The 26668-nt window shown below is 32.7% G+C and overlaps 1 protein-coding gene across 9 annotated transcripts in view; it reads right to left on the bottom strand.

The window, feature by feature from the left end:
* The window catches only part of OSBPL8 (oxysterol binding protein like 8), a 206475-nt gene that overhangs the window by 55255 nt on the left and 124552 nt on the right, over positions 1–26668 (bottom strand). For all 9 annotated transcript variants that reach the window (XM_031937859.1, XM_031937860.1, XM_031937856.1 and 6 more), the window contains 5 exons: positions 22776–22846; positions 19303–19380; positions 8261–8362; positions 6784–6987; positions 1292–1376 (listed from right to left, as the gene is read on the bottom strand). In XM_031937859.1, coding sequence (XP_031793719.1) covers positions 1292–1376; positions 6784–6987; positions 8261–8362; positions 19303–19380; positions 22776–22846 — 540 coding nt within the window. The remainder of the gene's footprint in view (positions 1–1291; positions 1377–6783; positions 6988–8260; positions 8363–19302; positions 19381–22775; positions 22847–26668) is intronic.

The raw sequence follows: 26668 nt of genomic DNA, 5'->3' as shown, positions 1-26668 counted from the left end.
CAACTTTTCCCTAGGAGTTCCCTGTACCAATTAAATCACATTGATCCTTTTTCCTAAATAGGTTACTTATTTTAAGTTATAAAGTATACCAAAGTTATATATCTGATTTTTACACATTTCCATAGAGAAATTTTAATATATGACATACATCAAAGGTTCGCGTTATGTTTCCTCTGGAGACATGGAGACAAATTAGCTTTACTTTGAAGCAACATTATATAGTAGAAAGAACTTGGGTTAAGATTAGAAAATCTGAGTTTTAACTGGCTCTTCAACTCGCCAACTATCTAAACTTGGAGAAAGTATATGACCTCACTAGTCCTCAGTTTCCTTGAGTAGCTGTAAAATAGGGAATATGAGATTTTGAAATGGAAAGGACATTAATGCTAACTTTATCCAGCTCCTCATGTAATACACTGGTAATATGGCTACATATTAAGGGAAAATAACATATAAAACAGCATTGTAAATTGTAAAATATATAATCTTTTCTATATAAAACTATCTAACTTTAAGATATTTACTTAATATTACTTTTTTAGCCCTAATACTGTGAAAAACTATCAAATGATTCAAACATACCTACTCTTTAAAGTGGTTATACCACAGGAAGAAATTAATTCTTTTGACTGCCATGATTCATGTTATGTATCTTACTTGACTACCATAATATTCCTGTATCAAATTAAAAATAAATACCCCTTGTTTTTTATGTGGGGGGAGAGGGAGAAATACTTTTTTTATTCTAGCACAATTTAAGGCTAGCTTATTGAAACAAATATTGTTTTAAAATTATATCATTGGGGCACCTAGGTGGGGCAGTGGATAGAGTACCAGCCCTGAAGTCAGGAGGACTTGAGTTCAAATCTGATCTCAGACACTTCCACGTTGTATGATCCTGGGCAAGTCACTTAACCCCAATTGCCTCCAGGGGGGTGCAGGAGTGGGGGAGTGGGGGGAAGGTTCTATCATTAAAAAACTAAAAATTTAGTTTTCTCAAGTCTAACTTCCACATTTTAAATTAGTTTTATGGTTTTTTTTTAAACCTTCTGAAATTCAGCTTTGCAAAAAAAATATTTAAAATAAAAACATTCTTGGTTGCTAGTTCACAACCCTATTAAATTGTTTCTTGTTTTTCTATTAAGTGACCTGAAACCAGTAAGCTAAAAATGCAGATCTTTCAGTTTAACAATGTACTTGCCGTACTGCTTACAAGGCTTATGATTTGCATTTTTTCAAATTCTATAAAAACATCTTACTAAAAAGGCTTAAAAATAAATAAAAAATTTACCATCTGATTCTGAAGTAGCTCGGATGATCAAATAACTGCTAGGTAATGGCTGAGTTATAGATCCAACTGCTTCACCTTTTGGGCCCTTAAATTTAAACAGAGTAAGTAGAGTATAAGAAGATGCCACTACTTATATTCCACCAACTAACTCCACAAAAGTAAGTAAAAAGTAAAGGATGCTAATTTGGGATTTTATGATCGATGAAAAAACTTCTAACAATTGCAATATGATTATATAAAAACACCTGATTAACTAGAAAATGATCTTTTTAATTAGAATTTTAGCTTTCTAAATCAAACAGGTATTGTGAGATAATTTTTTTATTAAAAAATCTCTTATAACAACTGACTTGTTTCTAAACCCTGATAATTTCATCTCTTGTTATAACTAAAATAAACCCAACTTATTCTTCCCAAGTTCATTTTATCTAGTAAAATGTTAATTTAACTCAAAATTCTAGTTCTACACTATTCCACAATAATAACACTGTACAATTTCTAGAGGTCTTCAAGTGTACTTCAATTGTGCTAATGGTCTGAGAGAAAAGATAGAAATGTGGTAACAAATTATGAGTAACAATAGGTAAATTAATCTTAAATAGGGTCGAGGAAGGTACAAAGATTCTCTCATTTGATAACTGAAAATTTTGTTTTTAAAAACATGTAACAGAGTCCATAATTTGTTGTTTTAGGAAAGGGAAAGAAGCATTTTTATTTATTTATTTATTCATTCATTCATTCATTTATTTATTTTTTATAACTTTTTATTGACAGAACCCATGCTTGGGTAATTTTTAGAATATTATTCTTTGCACTTACTTCTGTTCTAACTTTTTCCCCTCCCTCCCTTCACCCCCTCTCTTAGATGACAAGCAGTCCTATACATGTTAAATATGTCACAGTATATCCTAGATACAATATATGTGTGCAGAACCGAACAGTTCTCTTGTTGCACAGGAAGAATTGGATTCAGAAGGTAAAAATAACCCAGGAAGAAAAACAAAAATAAAAAGTTTACATTCATTTCCCAGTGTTCTTTCTTTGGGTGTAACTGCTTCTGTCCATCATCGATCAATTGAAACTGAGTTAGATCTCTTTGTCGAAGCACTTTTATTTATTAAGAAGCAGCATAAGGGGGCAGCTAGTTGGTGTAGTGAATAGAGCACCAGCTCTGAAGTGACAAGGAACCCGAGTTCAAATGTGGCCTCAAACATTAAACATTTCTTAGCTGTGTGACCTTGGGCAAATCACTTAACCCCAATTGTCTCAGCAAAAGAAAAAGGGAAAAAAAAGAAACAGCATAACACAGGACCAAGTAATTTAACACATAGGATCATAATTTTCAGGCAGGATGTATTCTGAGAAGTCTCTGATTCAACCTTCTTAGATAAAGAGAATGAGATCTCTAGATCTCTGAATCCAGAGATCTGTATGATGTCACATTTGTAGTAAATAAGCATCAGACAAGAGATTTAAACCCTCATCTTCCAACTCCAGAGCCAGGCTTTTTTCCAATCTTCTGTGCTGCTTCTTCATAATACAAAGTATTAATAGTCAAAAGATTTTTTTTAATGCTTAATCCTACCAGTTCAAACAATTCAAATTGTCATTAGATTCTGAATTGAACAGAGGCAAAAGGAATTACTGAATAGGCAAGTTCCTTTATCTGGGAAAGAAATCTAAGAAATCTAATGCACAGCAGGGATTCAATAAAACAGGTGTAATTTTTGCTAAAAGGGATCAAAATATATTTAGACATAAATAAAAAAATAAAAATCTAAAGGATTTCATTCAAGCAGTAGGGGGACTTTTGAAGCATATTTAAGTTGAGGAAATAACAACTGATGAATTAAAACAAGAAAGATAAAAGGGGGAAACCCCCTGCCACTAAAACAACCAATATTCCATCAACTAACTCCACAAAAAAACCTGAAGATTTCAAATAGGTCTGAATAAAAGTATGGGTTACTTCTGTCTTTATATCCAAATCACTGTCTTCATAATGCTAATATAGTAAGGTAGTTCAGAAGACTATTACTGATGGCACCATTAGTCCAAATGGCAATACATTTCATAAAGGTATTTTGGTGACAAAGAGGTAATGTGGCAAAGCAGAAAAACACTCAGCCCTGAAAGTTAACTAGGAAAATATGGATTTAAGTCCTATTTCTGAAACACATTAGCCATATAATACTGTGCAAGTCATTTATATGCTCAGTGCTCCAGATGACTTACTAACACCATAAATTAAAGAGCACATACAAGTTGGTATTAGAAGATACAAAGTTTCTTATATCCATGTAATCATAGATCTTGTCCAAAAATTTTGGAGGTTTAAGATCTTAAAAAAAAAAAGACTTACAAATCAGTTAAATGTTAAATTATTTGACTATGGCAGAAGTAATAGGTATTGAAATAACCATTTTCATAGATTTTACAGAAAAAATATCTAACAAACTTTTCTTAAGAAGTTTTATTAAGCAAGTAGAATTTTTGATGCAATGTCTTATCTAATCTTTTAGCATTACAAAATGATCTGTTCCTGAGATAAAGGACCAGACTTGAGATATGAATTGTCCCTTTAAATTTCACATAATGGGGGTGGGGGATAAGAAGAATGTTAGACTAAATCAAGAAAAAGTTAAGTCATAGAGTAGTCATCCCTATTCTGGTAGATAACTATTATTGGATAAATTACACCAGAGAGGCAGTGAAGGGAATAGCAGAACAATTAAGTGCCATTAGCATCGCATGGTAAAATAAACTAGCTTTTTTGAGCGCAGAAATAAGAGGAACATGTATTATGGTCAGAGACAATTATTGTACCTTCAGTCATTAATATATACCCCTCACAGAAGAATTAGCAGAGAATTCAGGCATTGACTAACTAAAGGCATGGTTTAGAAAATGGCAAGGAATAGCAATCATTATCCTGACCTTCTTAACCAAAGTTGCTGAGACTATCCTGTGTAAGGAAAACTCTTGCAAGAATATAACAGACTTTTATGAAAACGGATGTAAAAAGTATTAGCCAAATTTGAGGGATTAGAAAAGAATGTGGAAATGAAATTATGGATTTAAAAAAGGGGAAGGGATTATGAGAAGTGCATGGGGATTTAGCTTCCACAGATTTATAAAATTTAAATTGGAGAAATGAAACAAATTACAAAATTGAAACCTAAGAAAAGCAAATAAGCAAAACTAAAAAAATACATATACTGTATACAAAGTAATAATAATGCTCTGGGATGACTAGCTATAAATGACTTTGTTATTCTCAGTAGTACAATCACCCACAACTACTCTGAAGGATTTATGAAGGACTATCCATAGCCAGAGAAGGAAATGATGAAATCTGAATACAGATCAAAGAATTCTCTATTTCTCTCTCTCTTTTTAGCTTAGTTTTTCTTGGGGGTTTTTATTTTCATCAGGGTGGGAGATTCATCTTTTCCTTTATAACTTGACTTTAATGGAAATGTTCTACATAACTTTAAATGTGATTTCTTACTTGTGGGTGGAGAGAAGGGAGAGAACCTAGGACTCAAAAATCTAAAAACAAATGTACAAAAAAACCCATTTTAAATGAAAAGAAAAAATACCAAATAAACAAATATTTTTTTAAAAAAAGAAAGAAAAAATAAAGAAACAATCCCATTTGAATTGTCTAGATTTAAGAACTACCGTGCTAGCATTAACATATTCTACTCTCAACAAGCTCAGCATACAGCTACATCACAAATGATGATTCTGAAAATGTGCCTATCAAAAACTGCTTACAAGTTTATGATATCCCTATAATAGTCATTTTAGACACTGAAAGTCTTTTCTCTTTATAGCTCTCTTCTTTCACTACTACAAATGAGTTAGTTATACCTTCTTTTGTCAAGTTTCTTAGGATAGGAACACTTTAAAGTCAGGAGAAAAAAAGAAAAAAATAAACAAGAGGATCATTTCAAATTAGTATTTGAAAAACAGTTTCTTAGATCAGCATTTTGAGATGGTCAGTGGAGAGGGTCTGGTGTGCAGTACCAGGGCAGGGCAGCCCCAGTCCCAGCCCCAACCCCAACTAGCACACTAGATCTTATAGGTACATAGGGCAGAGATAGACCTAACAGCTCCAGGGCAGAAAAAAGTGTTTACGGTCAGAATCCTAGAAAGAGTTCTAAAAACAGCTGCACAAAACCCTCAAAGCTTAGGACAATGCACCTTCCATCCTGGATATAAAGTCTTACTTTAACAAAGAGTTAAAAAGCAGAGTAATAAAAGACTAGGAAAATGAGCAAAAAAGGAAAGTTTTCCATTTTAAAATATACAAGTAATTTGAGAGCTGCTGTCAAAGCCTAAAATATATGAACTTTCACTACTACTACTTAATATTATAACAATAATGAATTGTTAGCACTCTCAAATATCAATTATCGATGTTAATAGTATACCTTCTAGTAAAAAGTAAATTCCTTAAGGATAGAAAATAATTCTTTTGTTAACATATCTCCAGTATTAAGTCATATTGTTCTGAACACAGTATGTGTTTACTGTTTGAACAACAACTGTTGGGGACAGGGCAAAAGAAAGAAAATAAATAGGAACAAATACAATTAGCAATAGTAACTGTAAAAATAATTTTGAAGCAAGTTTCTCTGATGGAACATTATTGTTCTTTGAGAAATGATGAGCAGGATGCTGTCAGGGAAAAAACAAACATGGAAAGTCCTCCATGAATAAAGTGGAATATACTGTATATAAATTAATAGCAATGTTCTGGGATGACCAGCTGTAAACAACTTTGTTACTCTCAGTAATACTACTGAAGGACTTATAAAGAAAAATACTATTGACACCCAGAGAAGGAACCAATTGTGTTTCAATACAGACTGAAGAATTCTTTGTTACTCTATTTCTCTGTTTATTTTTAACTTAATTTTTCTTGAGGATTATTTTCATTAGGGTAGAAAATTTCTTTCAGAACTTGACTTTTATGAAGATGTTTTACCTAACTTCAAATGTGGTTTCTTAATTGTGGGTGAAGACAAGGGAAAGAACCTGGAACTCAAAGATCTTAAAAACAAATAGCAAAAAAATATTCCGAATGCAACTGGGTAAAATAATAAATTAGATTAAAAAAAAAAAAGAATGTAAAATAAAAATTTTCCTGCATTCATCAATGAGTCATTGTAGTTCTTAGTAAGATATTTTGTTTCTTATAGTATAAACTGAATCTATAAATGTAAAGGAAAGATAGAGAAGCAATATGAATAGGAGTAAATGAAAATTTCTGGATGAATTTCAATTTAGATTCTAAGGAAAACTAAAGAAGCTATGAATATTTCCAATGAGAAATATACAATGTAAAAATAGAAAAATAGGAATTTGCAAATAATGACAATAAAAATAATCATTAAGTGAATTTTTACATATTGATTTCTGCTCAACACTAGTCTTAGAATTTTAATTCCTATCTTTGATGTAAGTACCAGCTTCATTCTTACCTTAACTGCCCAAATGGACTGTTCCAAAGGATGAAAAAGTTTGAAACAGAAGCCATCCTTTTTGGATGGTCGCTCAATAAGTTCACAGGCATTCAGAAGCACTGTTCCAACCCACTGACCATTTTTTTGGGTTTTATAAATCAGCAACACTCCAGGTTTCAAGACACACCAAAGTTTGGTCCAGCTTTTAAGTGTACCACGAATCTGCAGAAAATCAAATGTAAAATATAAAAAAACAAATTTCTTATTTTATGAAATGTGCTGGATGCAAGTTATATGACAGAATATTCATGTTTAAATCAAAGAAATAATGCTTTTAAATTTAATTCTTGAAATTAAACAACTTGAGCAATATTGAGATACTAGATATTCTATTCCTCAGCAATGAGGTTTTTATACCTAAGGGTTACACCCAAGTTAAATTTTAAAATTATAAATTAAACTCAAATCTTTCTCTATTTTCATCAGATGTACATGTTCAAGGGCTCAGTACTTTAGAAAAAGGATTACTAAGACACATTAAATGTTTTCCAATCAATGTTTAATTGCATAGAAACACTACTTTTCCATGGCTCAAGGACTGCATGTAATGAAGTTCAATTCTCAAGTATCTCTATCCATATAAAAAAACACCATCCCTGTTAATCTATGGCTTACTCCTATTTTCTGCTACAATGAGGTCAATATAAAGATCTATACTGAAATAGGAGGCACCTGAGCCAAAGAAAGAGAAGTATGTATTTCAGACAGACTGTATATACATGCAAGAGAAGATTTCCTAAGAGAATTAGAGAGTAGAAAATAGATGAGATGAGGTTTTCTGGAGTCTGGAGAAATAAATGGAAACATTTTACTAACAATTTTGAGCTGTCTAAAAGTGGAATGTCCTTCCAGCCTTGTGAAGTTATGGAGTATGGAGAATATATCCCTGGACATATTCAAGCAATGTATGACCATTTGCCAGATTTATTATAGAGGTTTCTCTTCCAGATATTAATCAAATTAAATGACTTTTCATGTTCCTTTAAGCTGTATGATCCCAAGATTCTGACACTTTCATTCAATTGATGTCACTCAGATATTGTGACCATGGGCAAGTCGCTTAATTTCTTCAGACTAAGTTTCTTCATCTAGAAAGTGAGAATATTATAGTATCTATCTCCCAAATTTATTTTAAAGAACATGTGAGCTAATATTTGCAAAGTATTTTCAAACCAAAGAGGGCATTATAAATTTAGTTATTATATTTGTTAATTTTTTTTTTACCAAAACAAACGTAAAATCTAGCCATGTTATTATAAAAGTACTGTTCACAAATTCACAAATCTCACATTAACCCAAACCACTTTTTAACTAATTACTGTGTATATTTAAATCCAAGAGTTTATTTCTATGCTGTTTTAATGGATTTTTTTTTTTGATTCCAGAAAATAAATATCAAACAACTTAAAATTCTAAGTTCAACACAAAATCTGACCTTAAGCCAATCAGCCATAACAATAACTGAAGGATCTGTGATTGTACTTAGTAATTCTTTTGTGGCTCTCTTCTTTTCTTCTCGGTAATTTTTCTTTTGTACCTGGTTTTAAAGAAAGAATATAAAATAAAGATATGATAATTTCATGAAAGTGGGCAAAACGCTGAAAAGAAAGTCACACATATGTAGACTGTGGGATGAAAACTTTAAAAACATCTAGAATTCTTGAATCTCAGACTCAAAGAACTTTTAGAACTAGAAGAGATCTTACAGATGATCTGATTAGTCACCTTTACTTTACAATCAAGTTAACTGACTCCCAAAAAGGTTAAGTCACTTAGAACTATATGACTAGGAAAAAGCAGGAGTAAGACTAAAAACCTATGTTCCAAGTCTAGTTTAGTGTTCTTTCCTAGGAAAGGTCAAGGTTGCCTATTAAGTCTGAAAGTCAGAACAAAATACGAACCTTGGCTTGATTATATTTATTCATTTTATTCATTTAAGAAATCACCAAGGTTTTACCTTCAAAATAAGTCACTTATTAGGTAATCTGTGAAAGAAATATTAACATAATCTTGAAATTATATTCCTATTTAATCTTTCTTTTATTTTATTTTTAATAGCTTTTTATTTACATGTTATATGCATGGGTAATTTTACAGCACTGACAATTGCCAAACCTTTTGGTCCAATTTTTCCCCTCCTGCCCCCCACCCCCTCCTCTAGATGGTAGGATGACCAATACATGTTAAATATGTTAAAGTATAAATTAAATACAAAATAAATATACATGTCCAAATCGTTATTCTGCTGTACAAAAAGAATCGGATTCTGAAATATTGTACAATTAACCCATGAAGGAAATAAAAAATGCAGTCGGGCAAAAATATAGGGATTAGGAATTCTATGTAATGGTTCTTGGTCATCTCCCAGAGTTCTTTCGCTGGGTGTAGCTAGTTCAATTCATTACTGCTTCATTGGAACTGATTTGGTTCATCTCATTGCTGAAGATGGCCAGGTCCATCAGAATTGATCATCATATAGTATTGTTGTTGAATAATAATAATAATCTCCTGGTCCTGCTCATTTCGCTCAGCATCAGTTCGTGTAAGTCTCTCCAGGCCCTTCTGAAATCATCCTGTTGGTCATTTCTTACTGAATAATAATATTCCATAATATTCATATGCCACGATTTATTCAGCCATTTTCCATTGATGGGCATCTACTCAGTTTCCACTTTCTGGCAAACAAAGAGGGCTGCCACAAACATTCTTTTCACATAAAAGTCCCTTTCCCTTCTTTAAGATCTCTTGGGGATATAAGCCCAGTAGTAACACTGCTGGATCAAAGGATATGTACGTTTGATAGCTTTTTGAGCATAGTTCCAAACTGCTCTCCAGAATGGTTGGATGTATTCACAATTCCTATTTAATCTTTTAGCCACAATAAACTTAGCAACATAGAAAAATTTCCTAACAGCAAACCTGGATGAAATGACATTTGTAAAGCTAAAGAGGTATGATAATAAAATATTATTTGAAAATTCTGCATGCACAGGTTTCTTTTAAAACTCAGGCTACTCTCATTTATGAGCTTGATTTGTTACAGTACTGAGCTAACTGTTTAGTTAATGGAAAGGACAATAGATTTGTAAAAAATAAAAAGGAAAATTGTTTCTATTACCTGGTCAGACTTCTTTTCTATTCTGTTATACGGAATTTAATTCTGCAAATTTACCTTAAATGTTTAAGGCGTTGGGGCCAGCAAACATTTATTAAGCATCTATGTGCTTTCAAAGGAAGGTAAAACTAGTGCTCTGTTTTCAGAAGCTCAGAAGTTACTTGAATAGAGGGTTGACAAGGTCAGACATGACTTTAAGATCAGAAATGCACTTTGATAGCTTAGTAAAAAATTTTTCTTTCCATAATCTTCCCCCACTTTACCCAAATTTATAATTTATGTGCCATACTCAATTTCTCACTCTCTTTCACCCAATTCATTACCAGGTCTTGTTGATTCTATCTCATAGCATTCTATCTCTCTTAGAAGCTTCTCTTCATCACCTCATGCCTAAACTATTATAAATGCCTTGATTGTTCTCTATTTCTCCCCATTGCAGTAAATTTTTCTATAGCAAAACTTAAGTCTACTTCTACATTTTAAGTTACTTATACTTAAAACTGTACCAAGACTTTTGGGACATCCCAAGTATTAAACTGGATCATACCAAATACCTTTAAGCAACAGCAAAAAAATGTTAAATTTTAAAATGGTAATGCTTGTTATAAAGGCAAAAATTACTTACATTATTATCTCTAAAAAACAAAAAAAAAACCTTTTTCTTAACTAAAAAAGGTAGTGTATATTAAAAAATTAATTGATATGATTGTTGTCTTGATTTGATTTTCCAAGGAAAACTGCACTTTAAACTTCCTTTTTTTAAAGGCATGTAAAACAAAATCAAAGGAAAAACTTCATCTAAAATGTGAAATTTTACTTTTATCTTTTGTTTTTATATTACCAGCATTTTCCACTACAATTTTCCCTCATCCCTTCTTGCTCTGTGAACCCAATGTTTACAACAACAACAACAAAAAACCCAAACAAATAATTCAACAAAACTTAAAAAAAAAAAAAATCAGAGGGGCAGTTGGGTAGAGCAGTAGATAGAATACCAGCCCTGAAGTCAGGAGGACCTGAGTTCACATCTGGCCTCAGATAGTTAACACTTCTTAGCTGTGTGACCCTGGGCATGATAGTTAACCCTAACTGCCTCAGAAAAAAAAAATCAAAGAAAATATGACATTGCAGGCAGTATTATATATTTTATACAACTCTACCTCTGCAAAGAAGATAGGAAGTACTTCCTCATAGCTTGGGGTCAATGTAGGGTCAATGTATTTATAATTTTTATAACACTCAGTTTCAATTGTTGTTCTTTCAATATTTCTTTATCTTAGTATCAATAGCTATACTGTTTTACTGATCTGCTTGTATCAGTAAATGTTTTTTTTTTCCCATTTTTCTCTGTATCATATTGTTTCTTATAGCACAGGGATATATTATCACATCCATGTAACACAATTTATTTAACCATTTCCCAATTGCTGGACATTTACTTTACAAGTACAAAAAGCCCTGCATATATATATGTATGGGCATTCTAGTTCCTTTCTTAACGCCAAAATTTTTTCCCAACCCCTTTGAACCAAATTTCCACAACATTCTCTTTTTCCTAATCTCCTAAGTATTAACATCATTACCAACAAACCCAGGTAATTTAGATGTTATCTTCAGCTTTCATTTTCACTCATACCCACTTTCATTCTCACTCATACCCAATCTGTTGCTCAGTCTTGTTGATTCTACTTCACAGCTCTCCTCCTGGAGGCCTCTTCCATTACCTTCTGCCTTCTCTGTTACAAGTATCCTCTGGGGGGTCTCTTTGTCATGTTACTCTCCATTTCAATGCATCCTCTATATTCATTTTAATCCCAATTTTTAAAAGTTTACGTGTCTTGTGCATGTGTAGTTCTGTCTATTAGAAAAGACTGAACAGCAAGAAGACAGGATTTCTACTTTTATAATCTAGGAGGGGCTGTAAGATAATGCAGTGGATAGAAAGTGGAACCTGAAACCTAGCAGAAAAAATGAGATGTCCATAATATCCATATAAAGGGGATATTTCAGGAGCAGACTATTTCATGGTGAATGTTTCTATGCGTAAGGAGTGAAAACACCTTCAAAAATGTGTGTGAACTAATCCAAAGGGGAGTGAACAGAATGAGTTAACAGTTCATATAGCGACAATAACACTGTAAAAAAGAATAAGCATTAATGGAAGTATTAATAACAATGATCAATCATACTTCCTAATGGGAAGGCCTAATGGGAAAGAATGCTATCTATCTATTTCCTCATAGAGAGGAGTCCTCATGGACTAAACATACAAAATGAGACATTCTTTTCATGTTTTTGATATGATCAATAAGGTAATTTGTTTTACTTGACTATACATATTTGTTACAAGGGTTGTCTTCCCCCCCCCTTTTCTCTTCCAGTAAGAGTAATAAGTGGGAAAGAAAAATAAGTGCTTGTTTATTGTACCCCAACCCAAAATTTAAAAAAAAAAATTAACATTAAAAAGGGTAAAGGACCCACCTGTGCAAAAATGTTTGTAATCTTTTTGGAGTAGCAAGGAATTGGAAATCAAGTGGATCCCCTTCAGCTAAAGACTGGCTGAATTAATTATGTTATTTGAATAGAATGGATAATACTGTTATTCATTGTTATCTATTATCAGTTACCCTAAAATAACAGTTAATACTGTTATCAATTACTGTTAACCCTAAAATATCAACTGTTCTAAAAGAAATGATGAACAGGCTGATTTCAGAAAAGTCTGGAAAGATTTACATGTACTGATCAGAACCAGAACACTGTACACAGTAACAGCAAGATCAATTCCTTTTTCCCCCCCTGACATTTTTAAAATTTATTTTATTTACAAAAACAGAGTAAGAAAAAAGAAAAACAGCAAAGAAATACAAAACAAAATAAAACAAAACAAAAGAGAACATTGTCATGTGTCCAGCAGAACATATGAGATGATTCAAAATATAACCAGAAATTACCAGTTCAAGAAAGTATATATTCTACTAATGTAAAAGAAATTATATTCATATGTTCATCTTTTCTTTACTTCCTTGTAAATTGTTCTTTTGTTCTCTGCTGTGCACTTTATTTTCTCCTCTGTCATCCTTCCCAACACCCCCAAGCAATAATTAAGAAAAGATATATGTGTGTATACGCATGCAGATATATACATACACACACATTCATACACATATCTTTCCTCTCTGCTGACTCTTTGCTTTAATTCTGCTCCTTAATTTGCCTTGCTATTATTAAAATAGCTTTCCTATACCCAAGGATCCCTCTTTTGTCTTCTTCCCTCACCCTTTGCTTCCCCATTCACTCATTCCCTCCCCCCTTATGTCTTTATACATTTTGGAGGCTGCTATACCTTTCATGGTGTGTGTGTGTGTGTGTGTGTGTGTGTATGTGTGTGTAGTTTCCTATTTAACCCATTCCCAAAATGAGTGGATTTTCATAACTACAAGCCTTCCTTTTCCCTCTAATGCCTGTGAATAATAGATTAGAGTCTTATTCTGCCCCTCATTTGTATAACATAATTACTATTTTTACCTTACTCTGTTCCCAATCTTTCTTTTGAGTTACCCTATTGTTGATGTCAATCTTAAACATATGATATACATTTCCCATGGAAAAAAAAAAGATTTGTCCACATTGAGTTCCTTGAAATTGATCTCTGATATTGGTTCTCATATGTTAAATTTTCTATTAAGTTTGGGATTGGTTGAAAGTCTTGAAAATTTGCAAATTTGCTGAATGTCCATTTTTTTCTCATTCAATATTATAGATAATTTTGCTGGATGTGATATTTTTGGCCACAGGCCTAGTTCTTTTGGTTGTAGTAGATATAATGGTTACAGGACCTATAAAACCATAGGTCTTTTATGGTTGATGATTGGTCTGGTACAAATTGGAACTCCAGAATATTAAAACTTTTTTTCTTGTTTCTTGAAAATATTACTCTTTGATCTAGGGATTTTGAAATTTGGTAATAATATTCCTATGTGTTTTCCACAAAGGATCTCTTTGAGGTGGTAATAAGTGATTTTTTCTATTTCTACTTTCCCCTCATGTTCTAACATTTCAGGACAATTTTATTGGATTATTCCTTGCATTATTGTGTCAAGGTTCTTTTTTTATTTTTTGTCACAACTTTCAATTATTCTTATATTTTCTCTTCTTGACATGTTCTCTAGATCTGTCATTTTTTTCTTATAAGATATTATATTTTTATAACATATATATATTTTTATAACATTCTGTTATATTTTTTCCATTTTTTTATTATCTATTTTGTTATTTCTTGGAATCTCATAGATTCACTGGCTTCCCCTTGCCCAATTCTAATTTTCAAAGAATTACTTTCATCTCTGAGACTCTTATCTCCTTTTCTATTTGGTTAACTTTTTTTCATAATCTTGTTTTTCTTTCTTTCTTTTTTTTTTTTTTTAAGTTTTTCCTCAATGTCTCTCATTTGATTTTTGAATTCTTTTTTGAGTTCTATAAATTCTCTCTGGGCAAGGAGCCATTTCACATTACTCTGAGATAGAAGCTTTCTTTACTTCAGTGTCCTCCTCTGAAGATGAACCCTGGTTTTCCTTCTTCCCACAGTTCATATGGTTTTGTTCTTTCTTCTTAGCTAGTTCATTTTTTTTTTTAAATAAGAGGTATTAGTATAAGTACCTCTAATGAATGGGTGAAGATGGTACCTCTAGATTCACTTCAGCTCTCCCCATGACTAGGAACTCCAAACCAAGAGTTCCACCCTCCTGCAAGTGTCCATACCCAGCAGTGTCCCTGCCCCATTGCCTCTGCATCCACTATGGGCACTGGGGCTCTTTCTCACCTAGGGCCTCATCTCTGCAGCACAGTTGGGCCTGGCATTCCCTCAGCCTTCCTGGACTCAAACTTGGACTCTATACACAATCCAGAAAATGAAATTTTCTGTGGTTCCTGCAGAGGCTCCAGCCAAAATCAATTAACCCCAGAGCTCCCCAATAGCTGTTTCTGTGGAGCTAGCCTGGAATTATTTGCACTTCACACAGGTTAATCCCTAACCCAGAATCTTTCTTCAGATCTTCTAGGGTTGTACCCAAGGATCCCTGTTCTGTCCCAAGCCTTCCTGATTTTTCGCCAGTCTGTGAACATAAATTTGTTGTATTTGTGGGGTAAATCTGGAAAGTGTGAAATTTACTAACCTACTCAGCTATCTTCCCAGAATCCTTCCTCTACAAGTCAATTCCAATAGACTTGAGGTGAAAAATGCCATATCTGCATTCTGAGAAAAAGCTATGAAAATTGAATGCATATCCAAAGCATAATATTTTATTTTTTATTATTTTCCTTTCTTATAGTTTTTCCCTTTTCTTTTGATTTTTCTTTTGCAACACAACTAATAAGGAAATATGTTTAAAATGAATGTATATGTATAATCTATATCAGGTTGCTTGTTGACTTTGGGAGGGGGGGAGGAAGAAAGGAAAGAGAAAAAATATTTGGAACTCAAAATCTTACAAAAGCAAATGTTGAAAACTGCCTTTACATATAATTAGAAAAATAAAATAAAATAAAATAGAGACATTATATAGAGAAGGTAGCATCAAACAACGTTGAAGGAGAATTCAGCAAGAGAAAATAAGGATTATGGAGGAATATGGGAAGGATATGTCATTCTAAAAGCAATAACAGAACAAAACTTTGTTTTCAAAAAAAGTGGGAACTATTATGCATGAAAACTACGGGGAGTATTTCAGTTTGACTGTAGTATAAAGTATATAAAATGAAATAGTATTAGGCAAGGATATAAAGGTAGTCCTAAGCCAGACAGCAAAAAGAAAGACTGTAAACTAGATGTTTAAATCACTGAAAATTTGGGAAATTATCTAGAGGTTAGTCAATAACAGCATGGAAGATGAGTTTAAAATGGCATAAATGAAATGCATAAACTTTGAAAGAAAGAATACTAAAAGATGTAGGGAGAGGAAAGGCACTTAGAAGTAAGAAGTACTCCAGCCTCTCCTTATGGTACATGTCCCACAGAATGATTTCCATCATCTACCACAGTAAGTATGAGAAAAATATGCATTGTACTCGGGAGAATTCCAGGTTGTACTAAAGCAAGAAATACTGATTGAGAAACTAGATAATGAAAAGTTTTTTAGTCAACAAGAGATGTGATTGTGGATTTCAAAGGATTCATAGTTCAAGGTATTAGCAGATAGATGCATTGGTTTGAAATGGACTCAAGGAGAAGATGGGCCAATAAGAATAAGGATCAGGACTCAGCATACAGTCTGCCTTATTTTTTCACCTCCCACTCAATTTCCAATGCTTTGCAATGTGGCATCTCACCTGTCATTTGATAAACAGCTCTCACCAAGGTTATAATGAAGCCAATCAATGACTGACTTTTTTCAGTCCTTATTCCTCTTCACCACTATAGCTTTTCACACTGTAGAAACTGCTTCCTTGGCTTCTGTGACATTGGCCACTCCTACTTGTTCTCTACTTATCTGAATACATTCATCAATCATCCTTTCAGGATTAAAAGCTATCCTTCAGATTTTATACTGGGCCCTCTTAATTTCTTTCACTATATTTTCTGTATTAGTGATCTCAGCAATCCACTTATTTAACCACTAATCTCTCTCCTCTGCTCCAGGCTCACATCATAAACTATGTTATATATCTTCATATAAACTTCATATAAATGTATGAAACTTACAACTTCCAAAATGAGACTCACTATATTTCTTTTATAAGATCCCTCTGATGATTTTATAAAAAGTTCTGGATAAGCATTTTAATAATAATGCTAACATAATATTAAAGAACTGGGGGCAGCTAGGTGGAGCAATGGATAGAGCACCAGCCCTGAATTCAGGAGGACCTGAGTTTAAGTCTAGTTTTAGACAACACCTCTTAGCTGTGTGACCCCTGGGTAAGTCACTTAACCCCAATTGCCTCAGCAAATAAATAAAAATTTAATAAAATAAAATAAAAGAACTGATATTTGGCCATCTCTCTTAGATGAAAGATCCCTCATGGAATCCATTCAAAACTTATATGCCCTTATAAGAATGTATGTTCCTAAGAGTGGAATTTAAATCTCACTAGTTAATAATTAATAAGAATATTATAATGAAAACTAGACGTTTTCTAATGAGAATCTGAAGGGAATGTGATGCTGATCATTCAATTTTCATGCAAGGCAGTTTTGGTCAAAAATAATTAGAGTATCACCTCCCAAGTTTGAAATTTCTATTGAGGGTATTCAATTATTAACATTTGCAATCATAGTATCAAAGTTGGTTTTTTTAATTCTTACTTTTGTGGGAAAAAGTTTTAGGAGATGGAGCAAGATTTAGACAAAATGAGAAAAAGAAAATTATGTAGAGGACTTGTAGTTTGGACTATGTAAGTAGTCAAAATGTGTATCATATGTTGAATGTGGAGAAGAAAATTAACAAATTGGGAGCAACTGAGGAAAAAATATAAAAAATAATCTTCCAATCCAGATATTGGTCCAGATTTTACTTCCTGGTTGAAAGAAAAGCAGAACAATTTAGATAGCTATAAGAGACAATCTGGTAAGAGTGAGAGGAAAAAAAAGAGAATTAATAGTAGCTGGTAATTCCTTGACCTCAGAATTGAGGCAGCCATTTGTCAACTTGACAGACAGCTGATGTCTTTTCAGGGCATTCATGACAGAGAACACTTATGAAAATGGGTGATAAGTACCCACTTTAGTTGGGTATAGCTGTCAGAAAAATATTAAAAAGTACTATCACCATTTTTGAAGGTAAAGATCATAGGAGAACAAAGTTGTGTTTTTCTCAATGTGGCCTTGAAGGGATGAAAGTGGTATCTGAGAACAGGATTTGTATCTCTAGACCATAGCCTACAATGTAAGGATGACAAATTCTAAGACATAGATAGAATATATCTAATGGAAGTTGATAAAAACGTATTCAACAGGTGTCTTGTACAGCTAATCAAAAGGATTTTGATAGTATTTCCTGCCAAAATGGTGACAGGCTTAAAATGCAGAATGAAACATGCCTTTTTGGACTTGGCCAAGATAAGGATTTGTTTTGTTGGACTTTGCATGGTTAGGAGGGTTTTCATTTTTTTCCCCCCAATTGTTTAACAATTGGAGGAAGGAAGACACTTGAGGAATGAGAGGAAGAGATAAGTGGTTATATGAGGGAGAGATAACAAAGGCCTTTGAAGCATGTCCAGATCACCTGACATGCTTGAACCTTGTCTTGCATCTTATATTCCCCTACCATGTGGGTAAGACTGATATCTGTTGGCTGCATAATTGAATAAACTGTGCCTTTGAAACTACTCAAATTGGGATAGTTCTTCTCTCTCCTCCATGTAGTTCACTCATATTGTAAGCATCATAAACTGAAGTAGGATTACCATCACGCTCTCATCTCTGTCTCTCTGTCTCTCTGTCTCTCTCTCACACACACACACACACACACACACACACACACACACACACAAAGGAAGTCTCTGCCTCTCTCTCTCTTTTTTTGCTGAGGCAATTAGGGTCAAATGACTTCCCCAGGATCATATAGTTAGGAAATGTTAAGTGTCTGAGGCCACATTTGAACTCAGGTCTTCCTGGCTTCAAGGCTGGTGCTCTATCCATTAAGCCACCTAGCTGCCCATACAGAATCTCTTTTACTCTGACTCCAAGGAAAGGGCCTGGATATAGCGACGTTTGCTCCTGTTCCACACATTTGTACTTCCCAGTTTCAGATAACAGTTAATGTTGTCTACCCCTGCCAGAGAAAGGAATTATTTGCTTTCAAACATTCTGCCATCTAGCTTCTATTTCACCATACAACTAAAACTACCCTCTTGAAAATTACTGAGAATCTCTTAATTGTCAAAGCTATCTAATAGCCTTTTCTCAAACCTGATCTTCCTTCATTGTAGTTTTTTAATGCTATTGATTACCTCCTTCAAGATATGCTCTTCTTTCTGGCCTTTTGTGATAGTGTCTTCTCCTTCTCTATACCTGACCACTTCTCATTATCCCTTGAAAAATTTTCATGTAAGGCAAACCCACTAAGCATAAATATCCCCTAAGTCTCTATATTATACTTTTTAGATTCTTTTTCCTTCTAAATTATCTTGCTTGGTAAATAACACTCATGAGGTCCAACTACTTTCTCTATGTAGATGACTCTCCGAACTATAAATCCAGTTCTAATTCTGTCTCTTGAATTTCAGTCTCACATGAACAACTGCCTGTTAAGATGCCTAAAATTGGGTATCCCAAAGATCAAACAGAAAACTCAAAAAGGTTTTTTTCAGTCGTTTTTAGGAATTAGTCAGTTAAAACAAAATCATACTAAAAATTGGCTCACCTTAAGAGATTCCTTTTTGGTGAGCTTGCTTGAAGATGAAATGTCCTTCTCTGAGCCATTATAAAGTTTGGATTCAGACTGTAATTACAGAAAAATGAACAGAAAAGTAAGACTGATTGAGCTCTTTCTATCTAGCACTCATGATCATACAGAACTTTAAAATAATTTCTAAACACAGTATTAAAACTATGTCCATTTAATGCAATGATATACAGAAGTACCCATGAAAGAAAAAGTTATTTTTGTGTACAATGTTTTTTAAAATAATTATGCATATAACAAAGTAGTCTCATTTGATAAGTTAGGAAGGTAAACAACAAATTTTGTACATTTTCTATATTTCTTTCCAAAAGAAGTTGAAGAGAAATGTCATGTAAATTTTAGCCTTTCAAGGAATAAAAGCAACCCTGATAAGTTGTTCAACTGTCAAGTCTTGAAACTCATTAGTAGTACACTAACATTGGCAGAGATACAGTTGAACAAAATGTTTACATTACTTTACTTTTTACATGTTCTTCTGAGGAACAACTATGGTACTATGGAATGTGCCAATTCAGCTTGTCCACAAGAACCATATTGTATTTAAAAACAACCTACTCAAACATTCAACTCCTTTCACTTTTTATAAATACACCATGCGTTTTATTAAAAAGAGAAATGCAATTCTAAAAAGTTCCTTCTAAAAGTTTGGTCCAACATAGCTATATTGTGCCTTCCTTTGTATCCTCAGAGCTTGGCATAGTGAATGGCTACATAGTTGGTGCTTAATAAATGCTTGCTGACTGACTGACATAGCTAGATGATATCAACAAAAAATCTGTAAGTTATTATCTAAAAGGAGACAACACTATTTATTGCTTAAAAATCATTCACTTACCTTCAAAGGAAGGCATACTTGAATGTTAGACAATTTAGACAAAGGGACAATAGCAGAAATTTATACAAACAAGTAGTTAAAGAGACAGGTAGGAAAACTTTGAAGGTTACATATTAAATTTATTATAACTTCATATTTTGTATTGTTCATATTATATTATTATTTGTAGGGGATCAAAATTAGTGAGGAAACTCTGGGTGAGATATAAGACCCTTCAGCCCAGAGGGAAACTGCTAACAATGTCTGATTCGGCTCCCCATCGCTCCTAAGGGCTCCTGGCCTTCCTGAGAAGTCAGGGGGTAGTGACAACCTGTGTTGTAATTGCAACAGAATGATTCCAGGTGGCAAACTACAAAACAAATTATTTATGTGCACAGTGTTATGTACATAAGGGAAAAGCCCTTGAGATAAAGGAACACCATTTTTCCACCATCCTCAGGAGTCCTGCCCCATCACTTCTCCACTAGGAAGGTATATCTTAATCACCCTGATGTGGGGGCTCTGGAAAACAATAGTACATTTTGGCACCCCAAGTTGGGAGCTCTAGAAAGCAGGACACAACAATTATTTATATTATTACATATTGTATGTTATATACTTTTATTAATTATATACTATTTAAATTATTTCATTATACTTTTACATTTTGTATTTGAAAAAGAAAAGCATGTACAATCCTTCCCCCCACCCCCCCCCCTTTTTTTTTTACTATAGATGTGGATATGCCTATTGTATTTGATTAAACTAACCTTAGATTTTACAAGTTTTCATTAAAAAAAGTCAATCAAGTAAAGATTTAGATTTAGATCCGTACTCTTATGGAACTCATATTCCATCAGGAGAGAAAACACATACATACAAATATGTAAAGAAGATAAATACAAGACAGGTAAATACAAATTATTTAAGGAATAGAAGCAACTAGGTTACTACAAAAAAATTAGGCAATGATTCACCAAAAAGTACTTGAAATGCATCTTAAAAAGTTAAGTATGAGCAAGGAGTCAACTAGATTGGATGGTAGAATGTAATAATAATAATAATATATAATATGAAATTGAAAAAATAAATTGAGTCCATGTTGTAAAGGGTTTTGTAAGCCATACACAGGAATTAGTTAATATTTTATATTAGAGCCAATAGGAAACCACTGAGTTCCTGAGGGGCTGTTACTAAATTAACTGAATAACATGGTTAAATAATTATCTGAGAAAAATTATTTAGGTAGCTATGTGGAAGTCAGATTAGAGAGTCTTGTGATAGAGAGAACAATTAGAATGGTGCTGCACTAAATTAGGAATGGCTCTAATTCAGGTCATAGTTGAATGCTATGTGATACAAATAGAAGTCAGATATGAGAGATCTTATAGAAATATCATTGGGTATTTATGAAAAAATAATGGGGTAGTAGTATATCACTTGTCAAAAAAGAGATTTTAAATAAGTACCACAAATTTTAATGTGTTTCTAGATCTGAAATTGGCAGGACTTTCTAGGCTATGACAGAATAGGGACTTTGAGTACTGGCATGTATGTGCACCATCCTATCTCTTCTTTCCATCCAACAAGGGGTTGCTAGGTTTTCCACCCTGTTTCCCCATTTTGTAAGCTTTGATTAAGGCCTATCAAATAAATAAATAATCTGAGAGTTTAAAGACTTTATTCCTAATATTAACCCAGACTCTAGCTGCTTGAAAAATAAAATTTATATTTTGAGTTTTTCAACTTCAAGAAAATCATTCATCATCCTAGTCTACTATTTTCTGATACCACATCACCTCCCACCTGACTAAACAACACTATTTTACATAAGTGTTTTTAGTGTTAAGTATAGTATCAGCACTTTAAGGACAACCAATATATATAAATGTATTTAAAGCAATTTACATTCATTATGCTCTGAATACTAATGAGGAACAGCACATAAACCAAAATTCTGTAATTGAAATAATAACCAAAATATGCTACAAAAATCTGCACCATTCTCTGAAATGAAGGCAACAAGTTTACAAAAAGAATGAAGAAAAAAAATCTCTATTAGGATGCAAGGGCAGATTTTTATGGAATCAAAAAATGCATTTTTAATCTGAAATAAAAAAAATTGATATTAGCAATCAAAGCTTGTCCCCAAGATAATAGAACATATTAAAAATAAAACCACCATAGCCAAAAAGCACTTCTTGTAGGTTAAGTCTTGGAAAATCAAAAACAGCAGAGAAATGAAAAATTGAAGATGCAATTCCATGGACAAAATATAGCCAATTAAGAAAAGATCTAAAAATGTACTCAAGGTCAAAATGCAGAAAACCTGGTAGTAATGTTCTTATTTTGATGCACGCCAAATAACAAATATTACATATTTCAATGTAACTTGTTCCCACTTGGTATTGGCTGCTGTAGAATCTCATTTCTTTTATATTTAACACCATAGGTTAGGATGGGATGATTTTTTTTAAATGTCATAAACCAAATCATGTAAATTGATACATATCTCTATAATATCAGATGGCTACTGACATAGACACTACTGATGCCATCTTGTACATGCAGAATAATTATATCATAAAAATACTTTTAGGGACAACAGAAAACTTACCTTGCTTTTTGACATTGAATGTGATGCCTCTTCTTTATTTTGAGCAAGATCATCCTTTCCTCTTTCAAAACCTTAAAAAGAAAATTATTATTATTATTATAATTATATTGCTACATTTATTTATTTTTATGAGGATTTCTAAATCTTATTTTTGGTCCAGATTAACTCTGTAACTAGAGACTTGCCTTCTAGGAGCTACCAGAAGTATAAAACATAAATAAAAAACAGAAACCACCAGAAGCACAAAGTTACTTGACTATGGTCATCAGTACATATGGCAAAGACAGAAACTGAATTAAAGTTTCCTGACTTCAAGACCTGACCTCTCTCTGGCACTGTACCATGCTGCTCCTCATGCTTCAAGTAAATTCACATGACACTGTTTTCAATTCATTTAGAGAGGTGTTTAGGTATTTTTAAAATTACTCATCTTCAAAAAAATCACTGAAAATAAAATTAATTTAAAGTTATTGCCTAAGAAGTCAATTACTTATTTAGCGTCAGACTAATCAAAGTATCAAAAATTTATTTTATACTGCTAGAAAATGATAACAAAATTCATCTGAAAAGAACAAAAGTTCAGGGATATCAAAAGAACCAATGGAAAATAAAATGCAAAGGAAGGTGGTCTGACATGCCAGTCTCAAACTATATTGTGAAATGGTATTTATCAAAACAATCTGGCTAAGAAATAAACTGATACAGCAAGTGAAAAATTCACGTACAAATTACATAGTAATTAAGTATATGATAAACCCCAAAAACCAAACTTTTTAAGCAAAAACTCATTATTAGACAAAAACTGCTAGAAAACTAGATAACAATATGACAGAAACTGGATAGACCAATATCTCATACCATATACAAGAAAAGGTCAAAATGGGTATATGATTAACACAGGATGATACCACAAGCAAATTAAGAGAGCATGTAACAGTTTATATGTAAGATATGTGGATATGGAAAGAATTTAGGACTAAAAAAAGTATGGAGAGCATTATAAAATGTAAAATTAAGTTTTTGTACACACAAAAAACATCAATGTAACCAAAATAGCAAGAAAAATCGAAAACTGGGGGAAAATTTTTGCAATAGGTATCTCTAATAAAAGCTTCTTTTCTCAAATGTATTTTTATAATTTATTTTCATAAATTTGAGTTGGTTCTAATTAAAAGTCATTTCCCAATTGATAAATGGTCAATGGCAGTTTTCAGACAAAGAAATCAAAGCATATTGAAAAAAAATTATAGGACAGAAAGTACTGGCCCTGAAGTCAGGAGGACATGAGTACAAATCCGGCCTTAGACACTCAACACATCCCAGCTGTGTGACTCCTGGGTAAGTCACTTAATCCCAATTGCCTCACCAGAAAAAAAAAAGTTCTAAATCATTATTGATCAGACAAACTGAAATTAAAACAACTCAGAGGTACCATCTCACACCTATCAAAATGATTAAGATGACAAAAAAAAGGAAAATATTGGATGTTGGAGGGGATGAAGAACTGTAAATTGATCCAACCATACTAAAGAACAATTTCAAGGGCTTTTATTATAAAACTGTGCCTACCCTTTGATCCAGAAATGCCACTGCCAGATCTATATTCCAAAGACATCTTTAAAAAGGGAAAATGACTTATTTAAACAAAAATATAGCATCTCTTTTTTGTGATGGCTCAAAATTGGAAATCAAAGGAATGCTCATCAACTGGGGAATGGCTAAACAAGTTGTAATTGTCAAGGGATATTATTGTGCTATGAAAAATGACAAGTCCTGCTTTTTCACATATAGTAAAGTGAACCTAACAGGGAAAATGTACACAGTAACAGCAATACTGTCTAATGAAGAACTGTGAATGATTTAGCTATTTTCAACAATACAATGATGCAACACAATCCCAAAGAACTAAAGATGAAAACATACTATCTAACTCCAGAGAAAGAATTTATATTGATTTAATACAATCTGAAGCATGCTATTTTTCATTTTCTTTCTTTCAGTTTTTTCTTTAATCCGAATCTTTTTGTACAAAATTAATAGTATGGAAATATTTTACATAATTATACATGTATAACCTATATCTGTCTTATCTATCTCAGGGAGGGAGGAGGGAAGGAATAGAGGTAGAGAATTTGGAACATAAAAGTTTAAAAAAAAATGTTTTGTTTTGTTTTTTTAAATGGAAGGGGAAAAGTCAATTACAAAAACAATTTCAAAACAAATGATAAGAACACTCAACCATTTGCTAACATCATTTATGAAGATACAATCTCACATAATCAAATACATTCATGAATTTATCTATCCGTATACTCTCTCCAATGATTACATGACTACCCATCCTGATTTAATTTTACCTTATGCCCACAAGGCCCAAAATGCACACACAAAAAATGAGAGAATATTTCTGCAAATTTATAATAAAATGAGCTAAACAGCATAAAAATGAAACATGGGCAATATATGGCAACAAACTCTTGGAACCCAACAAGTAATTTTTTCTGACAAGAAGTATATTTCATGAGCAGAACCAGGAGATCATTATACATGTCAACAAGACTATACGATGATCAATTCTGATGGACATAGCTCTCTTCAACAATGAGATGATTCAAACCAGTTCCAACTGTTCAGTGATGAGGAGAGCCATCTACACCCAGACAAAGGACTGAGGGAACTGAGTGTGGACCACAACATAGCATTTTCACTCTCTATTGTTATTTCCTTGCATTTTGTTTTCTTTCTCAGATTTATTTTTTTTCTTCTTGATGAGATTTTTCTTATGCAGCAAGATAACAGTATAAATATGTATACATATATTGGATTTAGTATATATTTTAACATATTTAACATGTATTGGACTACCTGCCATTTAGGGAAGGGAGTGGGGGAAAGGAGGAGAAGATTTGGAACAGAAGGTTTTATTAAGGGTCAATGTTGAAAAATTGCCCATGCATATATTTTATAAATAAAAAGCTTTAATTATAAATAAATAAAAATATAAAGAAAAGAAGGAAAAAGAAAAGAAATATAAATATACTTCCAATATGCTCCAACTTCCTGCCTAGCAAGATTAAGATGTCATAAATCAAACTCAATATTGAGACTACAAAAGCAAATGTTTTTCTTTTCCACAGATCTTAATTATTCCTCTACACCTATCAATTACCATTTGTAGTGGCACCACTTTTATTGCTACCTGAAGTCAAAACCATGGAACACTCCTCAAATTCTTCACCTATAACTTCCAGTCAATTTTAAAATATTTGAGCCCTTCAGAACCTAAGCCTCCAGGGATTAGCTTTTCATTGTGAATGTTCATCTGAAGGTCAGGAGAAGCCAATGGAAATCTTAACCTTAGACCTTTGGAGGGAAGGAAAGAAAAAGACTGGAGAAAAGAAGAATAAGAGTACTCCAGTTAAATAGAAAGGACTGAGATGCAGGATTTCCATCTTTTTATCTTTTAAATAAGTAGCAAACTATATACTACCAAGAAAAATAGACAACGTTGTTCTTGTTTATGAAAAAGTCACTGAAGTCATCTATGTTCATAATTTGTTGTTCAAAACTTTTTTTGAAAAAGGCTATATTAATGGACTTATACATGTTATATAAAAGTTTATATATAACATTAAGTATTAAAGAGGAAGACATTTATTGAAGATATTCATTCATATGTCCTAGTATGGAGATGTCAAACTCAAAATGAAATATATGTTTCTCCGAATGCCATATACTGACTTAGTTTTAAAATGTAATGTTATCTATGTTTTGTTTAGTTTTTAAAATTATTTTGTTAAATATTCCCCAATCACATTTTAATCTTATTTAGGTTACACTTGGAAGGGTTGTGGGCAGCATGGCCCATGAGCTATTTGACACTTGTCTGCTAG

Source organism: Sarcophilus harrisii, chromosome 5 (genome assembly GCF_902635505.1).
Source record: "Sarcophilus harrisii chromosome 5, mSarHar1.11, whole genome shotgun sequence".
Lineage (NCBI taxonomy): Eukaryota > Metazoa > Chordata > Mammalia > Dasyuromorphia > Dasyuridae > Sarcophilus > Sarcophilus harrisii.
The sequence above is the reverse complement of the archived record's forward strand: the minus strand, read 5'-3'. Positions and strand labels throughout refer to the sequence as shown.